Raw genomic sequence first — 13638 nt, forward strand, 5'->3', positions numbered from 1 at the left:
ATGTACAGCCAAACTGAACATTGCATCGACTTCAAGATGGCGTTAACACGTCTGGCTTGCTTTCTGGTCCTCCTCTCAACTCACTGTAAGTAGCTAAATTCATGTTATAGATTCCTAACCGAGTATTATTACTCCGGAAAGATCCGTGGGTGATCGGTTCTATCCTGAATTTACTTTCGACTCGTGTGCCGGTTAAGTGTTACATTTGTGTCTGATTAGTTGTGATTCTTTCTGACCTAACTAAATATACCTTACAGTATCAAACCATTCACCCCACACAGAGAAAAGTGTTTAGATCATTGTATGTCAAAGAATATTTGAAAACGACTGATAACGGAATTTGTTTGTCATCATAACGCTAGAGCGTGAGCACTACTGACTCGATGAAATGCCGTTTCTAACGGACAGTGTTTCACTGTCTGGCTTTGTGAAGCGTGTCTTGGAGAACTATTCCTAAACAGTTATTTAAAACATCGACATCTATTTCCGAGTTATAATTTAACCGAGCATTATCTAAAGAAAACATTCTGCTTTGGTCAATTTGGTGGTTTTCGGTTACAAGGTTGGATTTGTCGGTTTGGCGACTTCTATAGTTCCAAAAGTTTTAGGTGTTGGATATTTAGACAAACAGACGTTCATACATTCTGAAATGATATCTTGAAATTTCCAGTTATCTATAGTGAAGTTGTTAAATATATATCTAGCTTGTTATAAACCGTACGGCGCTAGATCCAGTGATGCGAGATAACGGTAGTTTTCCACGGGAACAGACGGACCGCGGGAGGAGCTTGTGCAGGCCAGCGGGCAGCGCGTGCTTCTGTCCTTAAACAGAGTTTGAAAGTTTTTATTAGCTCTCTCGGAACGATCGATGGACCATCTTTATCTCCCCAAATCTAATCAGTTTGATGACATTTGAGAAAGGGTATATGCCATTTGTTAATGTAAAGCTTTGTGTTTCGACGACTAGGCCATCTCATCCTTTTGGAAACCTGAAATATTAAAATTAGGCAATTTTGGATTTTCCCATTTGCCTTAGTTTAGTGATACAATATGCAAATAATTTGCCAAAATCAAAATACCACGGCATTAAAAGGGCGTTTAGAAACTCTTAAGTCTATATCCTCAAAACAAGTTTTATATATTTTAAATGCTGTTTACTAACTTTAATTAATCATCACTTGGCTTGTTAAAGCAAAAGCAAAATAAATCACCAAAATGAGGCCATAGCCTGTAGCAGAACTAGAGGGTCGGCGGGTCATCTGTCTGAGGGCTGGGCGAGCGGCGCGAGGACGGGGCAGAACAAAGGCAGCCCGAGCCTTCACACCACGCCGTTAGCTTCTGATCATCCAAGTGTGCGGATTGGTTTAAACCTCAGTGGATTTAATTAGGAGGTAGAAATGTTGCAGTGTCTCACACGGCCTCCTTGCAGTCTGGTAGCCTTTAAATATTAAATTAAAAGGCAGACTTGTTGACTGGTGGATAAAAAGAGGGGAAATAAATTTCCATTTTAATAGATGCATTACTTGAGTCATCTTGAGAAATGCAAATGTGTGTCCATGGAATTCATTTAATAAAGAAAATGATGTCTCAGTTATCTGACATCATTATGTCTTTTAGGTAGGACTACTGAACATAATTTAAAGGCGCAAGAAAGTTGTAGGAATGTAGCCTTATTTGTTTGGACTTGTTTTGTGGATAATAAAATGCCTGCAAGAACATTCTGCCATTTTCCACTATTGTTTTTACCTGAATTTCTCAGAACAGGGGTAAGCACTTAGGAATGCTGTTGCCTGGTACTCCTGCCAGTATGTAGGGGCTTGGACAACGCTCAAAGCAGATCAGAACTCTGCCAACATAAACCTCAGCTTCACTACTGGCATTCTCACGATCTTAGAGAAACCACCTGTTCAAAATCCTAATAAATCACTTCTGCCTTGTACAGCCTGATCTACCTTGTACAGCCTTGAAAGTGGGACACTAGCAAATGTAATTTCAGGCTTGATGAATGACCTTTTTGCAAATTAGTCAGAAATTGATTACTCTACATGACTAAGCCAAGCGACATTTGAAACTCCAGTTGTAGGCCTAGTTGTTTTGTGCCTCCTGGCATCTCAGAGGAAGCAGAGACCTCTATCAGCAGAGACAGACAGCTGTCTTATGTGGAGTGATGTGTGGAGGGCTTCTCTTTGATAGGTCATTTCATCATGCCAAGCGGTTCGGCCTTGCAGCGCTTCACAGAATAGCGGACACATTTTGACTGGGTAAACTCTTTTAACAGCAAACAACTGAACAAGTATGTATTTTAAAGGAGCCCCCAAACAGGTGTCTTGGCATTGTTTGGCACGTGCGGTATAGCTGCTTATGGAGTCCTGGGGAAAGTGCTGATCAAGCTAGCTCCAGGGGGGGGGGCTTGTTGTCAAATGCTTCCCTTTCCACCAACAGCTTGTGAGCAAATGTTTGGTTATTCCCTGCATGGTATGTAGGAACCCTTCAGGGCGAGTCACACACAGCCTGACATTTTACTGTAGACAGTAAATGGCAAAGAAAGATAAAAAAAATAGAAAGATAGAAAAATGGATTTCACACAAGGAACCCCTGAGTCCCAGTCAGTTCTTATTAGTTGAATAGTTGAACCTTTTAACCCCAAAAGCAATTGTGTGACAACATGAACCCCCTGTACTTTACATACTTCTCTGTTTTTACTCATGTTGTTCTTGAGACATAAAACTCAGATGTATCAAGAGACATGTAGGATACAGTGCTCAGTAGATAACTATAGCATCATGCTTTATTATCCACATCAGTACATTCGTGCTCCACATACACACGGCATTTCTCTGCCACAAGGACAAACAGCACAGAGCCCTGAAGCAGCTGAGCACATGAGGAAGGTGTTCGGGCGCAGAGGCTACGGACAGAAATATCTATCCAGGCATCCAAACCTCAGACACTGTTGTTAGCGGCACATGCAGCATTCCAATCACAACCACATGGGCGGAAGCCGTCATGTACTGTGTAGTGATATTTCTGAATGTTTAGATAAAGGCCTGAGGGTTTCTCTGGTAGGTGGACAGAAGGGAAAGAGGTGGTGGCAGCTTTGTGGGAGTTAGAAGTCCACCTGTGTTCATATGTCCTTTCATGAGACGACAATCCACATAAACCTCTCGCCAAGAGCATGAAAGGTGATCGAAGCCAGCGCCTATCCTGTTTTAATGAATGTTTAGCCTGGTAAACCTGTCAGCTCGGTAGACATGGGTGCAAAAGCTCAAAACACGCTAACCTTCCAGGAATTTTAAGCATGTACGTTCTCTGAACGTTGATAAAAGTATGTGAACAAAAGAGAAGATTGATACAGCAAAACCTTTTTCTGTCAAGAGCAGCAAGAATCCATTGTTAGCTTTGTGGCGTAAGGCAGTATTCTTTTGTTGACTTTGTATTTAGTGGCTAATCTAGTCTCCTATCATCTGTCTGAGTGTAGGGGCAGTGTTGGGATGACTTCCTGTTTGAGGATGTTTAGAGGTGGTCATGTGATTCCTTGGGGAGGAATCCTGTCTGTGGCGGAGTCTTGGTTCTCAGGACACAGCCTGGGCTCTCACAGGTCAGACGAGAACACCATCGATCAACATTTGGGAAGCAGTCAATTCAGATGAATGTCTTAATGACAGGGCACAGGCAAGGTTAAGCTGGTATGTCAGACTGAGGTGAAACTTCTCATTCAGATGTGTGGCCTTGTCAGAGATGGATGCATGCATTTAGTTAAACACCATTTCATTTACAATATAAAGTAGTACTATTCCAAAACTATGTGCCATCCTGTGACTTCATACATCAAACTGAAACGCTTTCACATGGTACTGTAGTACTGGCTTTGCAGCAGATTTGTTTTGGTTAAAAATCACTCAGAAATGTTGGTGTTCATCCAAAGGGAGTGGGTCGTTTGGTAACATAGGATTGAGTAACTGGGGAAGAGAAGGGTTAGGGTGGTGGGATGTGCATGTAACCGCAGTAACTGGGAGGGTTAGGGTGGTGTTAAGGTGGTGTGGAGGAGGGTTAGGGGTGGTGTGGATGAGGGTTAGGGTGGTGTTAAGGTGGTGTGGAGGAGGGTTAGGGTGGTGTTAAGGTGGTGTGGAGGAGGGTTAGGGTGGTGTTAAGGTGGTGTGGAGGAGGGTTAAGGTGGTGTTAAGGTGGTGTGGAGGAGGATTAGGGTGGTGTTAAGGTGGTGTGGAGGAGGGTTAGGGTGGTGTTGAGGTGGTGTGGAGGAGGATTAGGGTGGTGTTAAGGTGGTGTGGAGGAGGGTTAGGGTGGTGTTAAGGTGGTGTGGAGGAGGGTTAGGGTGGTGTTAAGGTGGTGTGGAGGAGGGTTAGGGTGGTGTTGAGGTGGTGTGGAGGAGGGTTAGGGTGGTGTTGAGGAGGATTAGGGTGGTGTTGAGGTGGTGTGGAGGAGGGTTAGGGTGGTGTTGAGGTGGTGTGGAGGAGGGTTAGGGTGGTGTTGAGGTGGTGTGGAGGAGGGTTAGGGTGGTGTTGTTCCCATGTAATCGGCCCAGATGCTTTATCCACCCCAGCAACACATACGCTACAAATGATTCATCATCAGGCAGAAGCCTAACCCTAACCCTAACGCAGCATCGCATCATGCTCACTCTGACGACCGGCTCCAGATCAGAACATCCAGACGACTGCTGACTCCCAGGACACTGCTACCTAGATTCTTATCCAGATAATTACAGGCCCCATCAAACTGTCCTACATTACCGCTAGCATGTTAATATGAAGATTGTTTTGGTATTTCAACAGTAATAACTTTACCACTAAACCGTAATGAAGTGTAACTACTTAGTTCTTCCTATAAGTATTGCTATGTAACTACATGGTAGTTATTGTAACCTTAATGTAAAGTACATTAGTAGCTTTTTATGTTATTTTAGATCTTACAGTATCCCCTTTTTGTAACATGGATATTATGTTTTAATCAAATACACTCCACTAGGTTTTTCCTTTCTGTCTCCAAGGAACTGTTTCTTAATTAGCGTGTGACAACAGAGAGAATAGGATCAATAGTCTGCCCTGCTGCTAAACAACATCAGACCAGCAATGTGCATTTAGCTGACTGACCAGCCTGGAGAGGGCAGATTGTAACCAGACCATCTGTCAATCTGTTGTTAGAGACTAACACCAACAGGCTTCTTAACTGGTAAGAAGAAGGTTTTAAGCAGGATCTATTCCACAGTTTTAAATACTGCTTTTAACATGGCAGGAGTTGGCGAGGGAATTATTTGACTTGTTTTTTCTTCGAGTAAATGCATCAGGAATGTTGAGACTGAGGAGATCTCCAAATAATTAGAGGAAAGGATAGCCTGGGATTTGAAGCGGGCTACTTCTTCATAGTACATAGAGCTGACCTACTAAGGGCTACCATCCATTAAAACTTCATCGTTAGTTGGGTGGAAAAAGAAATAAAATTTGTTGGATGGAACATGAATAAATAAATACCAAAGTGATAATATCTAGGGACATTAATGGCATTTTCTGATCCTGTCACACTGGATCATGGAGATGAAGTCGACCCACTCATGTTTCAGGGCTGGTGGATGGGACTGGGCAGCAGTGCTTTTACCCAGCTGCCACGTGTAACTGACAGCAGCCAGGGGAAGGGCGTGCCTGAGATATTTGCCGTAATGCCAGACATAAGTGGCGAGTTTGTAACATGGTGGCCCTTGACAGAGACCTGCTACAGGGCCGCCTGGGTAACGCTCTATGTCCCTCCTATGTGACAGAAAGGAAGAGAGGGAGGTTAAACGGCCATATCAACAGCCATAAAACAGCCATATCAACAGTCTTATCAACAGTCTTATCAACAGCCATATCAACAGCCATATCAACAGCCATATCAACAGTCCTTATTAACAGTCATTCACATCACTACTCAGCGGTTTGGTGGACATGTGTCACTGCTGTAACAGGATCCTGTGAATTCGCCCTGAATTCAGCCATAAATACGATGGTACGTGATAAGCAAGCTTCCAGGAACCGGCGAAGGACCAGTGCAACAGAATTGCCCTCCTTTTTTTTTAACTTAAAATTCCATGGAGACTTCTTCAAATATAACCACACTATCTTATCATCCTTCCTCGTAGACCAAAGTTCTGCTAACAGACCAGGCTTAACATGTTTACTCAGAGGTCCTTATCAGAGCTAAAAGATAACTCCTTTTAAACCAATGGAAATTCAAACCTTGGAAATGTTTCTCACAGCCGGCAGAATCAGGCAGTATTATTAAGAGATTGTGTGACACTTGAAAGAGTAATTTAAAAACCCCAAAATATAACAAAAACGCTTGGAGATGCACAGCGGACCTTGTAATTGAAAGGAGCTAGTTGGATTGGGGTTCTGCTGCACCAGAAGCAATTTACAGCGACCCCGCGATGAGTCCAAGACTAGGAGAGAGAAGACTGTTTAAAAATGACAATTTATGAACTAAGAAAAATGATTTGTTGCAACATGAGACAAAGATTAAAGTTGCCCCTTTAAAACCAATTTAATCCCAACAGAAGCAAGAATAATGTTTTAAGAATCAGGATTACGACAGATTGTGATAGAAATGTATGTCTGTGCAGCTCCTAATGTTGTCGTGGGAACGCTCACGCGGGCAGGAATCACGCTGATCTCAACTCCACAAGAGGACTAACAGGGTCTCCAACATTGCTCTGAATCATCAATTGACCATAAAATGAGACTCCCTTAAGCTTGCATGCGCATCATGACAGAATGACAATTATCTGCAAGCTGTAGTGCCCTGCCTGCCACTGCCGTCATGTCCTCTACGTACCCAGCCTGCCTTCTGAAGCTAGATGGGCTGCGGTCCCCTACGGCTGGACTCTGTATCGCCAGCTGTGATTGGCTTCAACCATATTTCTAAAATTGCTAAGAGAACGGCATGGTGTTTAGCTGCTGCTTGAATGTCCCTACTAGGACACAAGATGTGCATGACAGTATCAAATGTTTATTTATGGCTAATGGTTTAAAGAGATTAATATAGCACACTGCGCTCACAAACCAGGACCTTATTGACTGCTGATCCAGGTTGTAGCCACCCTGAGCACTTCTACACTCACTGTTATTGCTTCTGTAGTTATGTGCTGGACTCATACAGTGTACTGTACACTGTCCTGTTGGACAATGTTCCAGGAGGGATCCTGCTTTGAATATGTTTATTCCTGTACATTTCATAATGGAACTAGAAGGCTATAGACTGAAGCAGGGAGGAACAGTCGAGTGATTCACTAAATTGTGAAATCTGATGACAGTACAGTGACTCACCCTTTGCTCAGGAGCAGTGACAGAGGAGTTAGCATCTGATGTTCCGTCGCCCTCCCTGCACGCGCAGGCCTGGAACCAGTCTCATCTTAGAACAATCGCAGCAGAGATGTGTCGTTCTCCTGAAATATTAAACGTGTAAAACTACAGTCACAATATAACTAACAAATAATTTATCGGGAAAATAAATAAGCCTGGTACAGAACAGGAGAACAAAAGTGTTGTGGGGAGGGGGAGCAGGTAAAGGAACAGCACTCAGACAGCCCGGTGAGACTGAAGAACACAAGCCGCTAAACACGAGCCGAGCCAAAGACCCTCTGAAAGCAGCTCCAGCTATCTGCCTTGAACTAGAACAATGATCTTATGGGTTCATGCATTTTCCACTACACTTTCAGAAGGAATCTATATCTGTAGGATGATGAGTGCAGGCTCTTAACCGTCCTTCACCCCAGCTGGGCACGGAGGATCATCCATGTGGAACTGACCAACCATGCAGTTTTATTTCAGATCATCAACACTCAGGATCACGGCCCTCGTGGCTGTGGGCACTGTCCTGTAGGTCCAGGCTACAGCGCACGCACGCCCAGCGCACGCTCGCCCGGTGCACGCTCGCCCGGTGCACGCTCGCCCGGCGCATGCTCGCCCGGTGCACGCTCGCCCGGCGCACGCTCGCCCAGCGCACGCTCGCCCAGCGCACGCACGCCCAGGCCTGGCCTGGTTCTGGACAGGAAGAGTGTGTTTCGCCTGCACGTTAAAAGACAGTAGTTCACACAGACAGACCCCAGATGTGAGCATTAGAGGTGGCTGGTGTGGTGTATGTAGGTTAAACCTCGGTGCTTACGTCTGTTTTCTAGTCTTCCCATCAGGGTTTAGTGGGTACAGTGCATTTAAAGAGATTAGGTCAGCAGTTGGCTAATCAGTTAGAGACATCACTTATCAGGGGTGGGGTTAATTGCTATGTGTAACTGCAAAGATTACAACCGGCAATCAGGACATTCCATACTGTCGTCATGGTAATTGACTAAATATTCTCCTCACTCCACTAATAGGTTTGGCTGTAATCATTTCCAATTAAAGCTTTTTACCCCCTGGCTGTCGCTTGGCTGAGTCATATAAAAATGGGAGTGCCAAAGGACAGTAACAATACTGTAAATCTGAATCATTTAGTCACAAATGGTTCATTTACAACATAATTATCTCCAAAATGAATCCAGGACATACGCACACATGAGAAGGCCTGTAAAGGGAGCGTGAGATGACGGTTCTGACAAGGTGGCTTCATGTCTGGCGGGTTAGGAGGAGGGAGGATGGACGGAGGGAGGATGGACGGAGGGAGGATGGACGGAGGGAGGATGGACGGAGGGAGGATGGAAGGAGGATGGAGGGAGGGAGGGAGGATGGAAGGAGGATGGAGGGAGGACAGAGGATTATGTGAGAGGGAGGAGTGTTCTTCCTGGATCATCGTCCAGATGGCTGCATGTTTCTTTACGATGACTAATCTGAGCCTTCTGAATTACTACTCCATCTTTCTGAGATTTAAATAAGAGACAAAAGCAGTGGGTCTATAAACAAAGTCTCCTCAGAAGTTTCTGGCAGGTCGCTGAGGTAATAGTGGTGATGAGTGGTGATGTGTTGATCCTAGGGTGACTGGTTGGGCCCCAGTTTGTCACGATGACCTACCCTGCCACATCAGACATGACACTATGGAGATATTCTGGGTTCAACAGTGACTGGAAGCCTCTGACTACCACAGCAGGCCTCTGACCGTTAAAACGGAAGGCGGTCATCTATGTTTTCCGGGCAACAGGTTGCACTGTAACCTTTTATATAACAGTTACGTCTAACTTCCTGTGACTGCATAGCTTGGTTAATGTTGAAGAAACATCCGCAGAGCTGGACGTTTCTGCCATCTGACAATTGTCTGGCATTTCCCATGGGGAGTCCCCTCCCCCCTCCTCCCCCAAGCAGGTGATAAGAGCGGGGGTAACTGGCCTGTATGCCACCCCCCAGCCCTCCTCTCCCCATCTGTTGCTGAGCTACATTCCCTGTCCCCAGCACTCAGCCGGCTTATGCTAACTATGTGAGTCTGCAGTCTGCTTTCACACATGCTCTCTGGGTCACTTGCTCTCCTCGGGAATCACATTTGATGTCTCTATCCTTTTTTGGAAAAGGACGAGCATTGGGATCCTGCAGTTGGAAAGGATTTTTATTTATTCTCATTTATGTACTGTGTCAGGCCAAAGTGCTGCATGGAAAGTGCTGAATCATTTGTCTGCTCTAAGAAGAAGGCCTCTTCTTTTGTCAGTTATGTAAACAACTATCTGAATACAAGTCCCACTTTAATAGCTTATTGTATTTTTCCTTTGCAGATGCTACACATTGCTAAGGTCGAATAGAATTGATCTGCCACTTCACAATCAGATTTTATAAAATAACTTTTTGGAAAGTTCACTCTAACAAGTCTTGTTGTTAAACAAACACCAGTTCAGGAAGCCAGTATACCCAACTGGGAAGGTTGTGGTTATAGGCTGTCTGAGGGCAGAGACTCTCTCTTTTGAAGCCACTATGGGAGGAATGTGAGGGCCTGTGACATGCGACCCCCGGCCAATCAGAACAGGGGTTCACCTGTGAAAGCTCTTCCCCCCAGAATCACAGACGTGTGTTCAGCTAACATTCTCCAGTCCTCCTCCGCGCGGCGCGCTGCTCCAGAATGGCTTACGAAGCACAAACAGTTGGTTCAGAAATGTTTCCCACAGCTTTGCAAAAAAAGTCTGTCAGGCACTTTAAGGTGACATGAACTATCAAGAACTCATAGAAACACCTATAGGAACAACATTGTGCCTTCTTACACTCTTGTAATATATCACCAACACTCAAGACCATTTAATTACTAAGTCATTCCTGTGTATTTCCAATTTATACTTTTTATAATGCTACTTTTGACATGATTCTGTCTGGGCAGCAGGACCCTACAGATTCTTCCGGGGAAGATCAGTAAGGAGGACAGCCAATTACAACGCAGCATTCCACATTCACATTAAGCGTAACCGTCATGTCCCCCTCCCAGCTCATGTCTTCTGTATGCCGTCTTGCGTAACTGACGATCATTTTCCAAAGGCTATTCATGGAGTAATAGGGGTTGGTCACCTTGATTTAAGGCTCTAGCTTGGCTGTACATCACTGCTCTGGAATCACCAGTGAAAGCAAAGGTTAGGGGCGGCTCATTATTCCCTCGGTTGCTATAGAGCTTGGCTTTGCGTCGCCTGCATGCTAAACTAATGTTATTGAAAGTCAGAGCTTATAGACCCAGACAGACTGCAGTGTGCGGACCCAGACAGACTGCAGTGTGCGGACCCAGACAGACTGCAGTGTGCGGACCCAGACAGACTGCAGTGTGCGGACCCAGACAGACTGCAGTGTGCGGACCCAGGCCCTACAGATGCTACGGTGCTGGAGACAGGAGAGATGGAGCCATTCTCTGGCCAACATCGATAATGAAAACCAAGAAACGAGAAAGCGAAACCTGCGAAGTGTTAACCCTAACCCTGCGAATTCTATGGACCCTCAACTGTATCCTGAAATCAATGTCAAATTGATAAAAACAATTATTGTGCAATTAGAAACAGCATGTGAAGGGCTGAAACTCTTCTCACTGACCTTAATAGAGTACATAAGATAATCATTTGCCAGACAGTTTATGAACAGCCCTTGCCTTCAGAGTTGCTGCACAAGTTGGCTTTTGTTGTTCAGAAGTGCAAACAAAGACCAATGAATCCTCCAGGCTGTGGGGGGCCAAGCTGGAGCAGAGCACAATAGGAGCTCTGGGTTTGTGCTGCTGTTCTATAGCAGATAACATCTTGATGACTGGACTGAATGCAGTCGGGAGGCCCTATTATGGAGACTTCATAAGCTTCCTGAGCGGTCGCCTCCGCTACTAGTCCAGGCTGTCAGACACCACAACTGTGTGGATGCTGAACAGGGACCAGCTCTGGTCCTGGAACACGTCTCAGGGACCTGGCATACGACAACCAATATGATTATTGTTCACGGCGACCTAAATAAGGAGATAAAAAGGCTGTAAACAACCCACCGTGCTGGCTGTCCCACCAGCCCCAGAGGGAGTGGCACAGGGCACAGGCTGCCATTCTCAGCAGAGGAAATGACCATCGTTTGGTGCAGGAAGTGGGTCGGATTAAGGCTTTTGCTCGTGCTAAGTCAACATGGCTCTGCTAGCAGTGTGGTGTTATTATTCAGCTGTCAGACAAGCCTTACCTCACTGCTGTCTGACGACCAGCCACACACTGAACAATGGCTGCTTATCACCACAGCCCAGGCTACAATGGCTGAGCCTCAGTCCCACTGCACGGCCAGGACGGCAGCAGCTTGGACTGTACCGCTGGGGTTGTTGTGAACATGAACAGCGTTCAGATTTAACTGACAACAAAGCGCTCGAGTGGAGACGTGTCTTTTGATCTCGAGAGGAATTATGAAGGATTTGTGTGTTGAGGAGGGCAGTATGGACATGTTAATATCAGACATGCAGAGATGAGGGAGGAGGTGTAGATTGTGACGCGGGGATGGGCTTAAAGCTTTGGATATAGGATGATGATATTTATAATGTAGCTTTCACTGCTGGAGGTTTAACCTAAACACAAACGTATTACAGAGCAGAGCACCAGCAGGGTTTACTATATGAACAGCATAAAAACCCCCATGAGAAATATCTCCCTGCAGTTACTATATCTTGGGTTGTCTTAGTAATCATAGTATTTCTCATACAGGAAAAAAAGAAAAAGATTCACTGAATGCTTCTCGTCGTACTCTCTATCCAACAACTCCAGGCTTTTCATCACACTTGGAAAGGGCTGGGCTGGAAATGACATTCCTAATTAGGATTTAGGGTTAGGGCTAGCTGGGCAGTCTGGCTGGACAGGAATGCGAGTCATTCGCAGGGTGCATGGCCTGTGCCATCTGTGCACAGTACAGTGAGCAGCTAATTCTGGCACAGAGTGTGATGCAATTTAACACAGATTTTCATGGTAGCAGATTCAAGCTCAGGATTGACTCGGTCTACCAGCCAAAACTCTCTGTGTTGAGCTGCATTAGGCCCCTAGATCTCTCTAAGCCTTCACAGTGGAGCCCCCCAATTTATTTAGATGTGTGGTATGAGGCTGGTCTGGCATGTAGGCACGTCACAGGGCTGCGACAGGAGGAAGACGCCCCTCCAATAATCTGCTTCCTGCAGCAGTTGGCTTTTAAAGGAGGTGTTTTCAGCATCATTCTCAATGGGGACGACCCAGGGACGACCCAGGGACGACCCAGGGAGTTTGAGAAATAAGCTACCGACGGATGTTGTTAGTGAGGAGGGTGGAGGCGGCGCTGGCTGTGATGCTGCATGAGATTCTGCAGCTCTCCTTTACCTGAGAGCACGATTAGCAGGCGGTAGGGGCCTCGGTCCGCGCTGACAGCCTCTATAAATACCGCTTATGCCTCTCGAACGCTAACCTGTTCTCACCCTCGTGGGGAATAACTCACCAGCCCGCTGCCTCGGACGCCCACTCGCATCATTACTAACCTGTATCACTAAATGTCAGCACTGATACTAAAACTCGCTGCATATCAGTTTCATCTTTGGCTCATTATTTATGATCGGTAATAAGGCCTTTTGCTACACCACTATACTAATACTTTACTACATTTCTGTGCAAATGTCTGCCCCAGGTATAAATATTTAGATAGCTGCTACAGGCAAAGATGATTAAAATATTGCAATTTAAGATTTGTTGATTTTATCAGATCAGTCCTGCTTGCTGATTCCTTGTTGCCTTTGGGTTTAGCGGCATACTTGTGTGTGGAAAGTTTATTTAAAAGGGTGTTAAACGGTGTGCATACCACTCACAGCAGCGTATTTAAACCATACCAGAACACATAACTATTATAGCTCTTCACTACTGTATACGATGGAAAAATACAAAAAAGAAGAAAACTAAATTTGTGGCTGTTAATTTGACAGTTACGGTTAGATTTATTTACATCAGTTTTAGCGGGATAGTTCCAAACAGCTGTAAATCTCACAGAAGTCTTGTATTTATTTGGAGGGTTTTCTATCTGGTGAACACAGAGTGCTGGTGTTCTAGACCCATCTTGACACGTCACAGGGAACAAATGGAGCATTAAATTATCCCAGTATATTTACATTCTTAACGTTTTCACACAGAAAATAACCGAGAGATGGCCATACCAGAAGCGTTCTATTGTGATTCAAAATCCCTGATGCCTGTCCTGTTTACAGTGTCCCATGATTGCCTTCTCATCTGAGTCAGTA

The 13638-nt window shown here is 45.1% G+C and overlaps 1 protein-coding gene across 1 annotated transcript in view; it reads left to right on the plus strand.

The window, feature by feature from the left end:
• jam3b (junctional adhesion molecule 3b) overlaps positions 1–13638 on the plus strand; it is a 25361-nt gene continuing 11723 nt past the window's right edge. Inside the window, exon 1 of the mRNA XM_067228929.1 lies at positions 1–85. Coding sequence (XP_067085030.1) covers positions 1–85 — 85 coding nt within the window. The remainder of the gene's footprint in view (positions 86–13638) is intronic.

The sequence above is a fragment of the Osmerus mordax genome, chromosome 25, assembly GCF_038355195.1.
Source record: "Osmerus mordax isolate fOsmMor3 chromosome 25, fOsmMor3.pri, whole genome shotgun sequence".
Taxonomy (NCBI): domain Eukaryota; kingdom Metazoa; phylum Chordata; class Actinopteri; order Osmeriformes; family Osmeridae; genus Osmerus; species Osmerus mordax.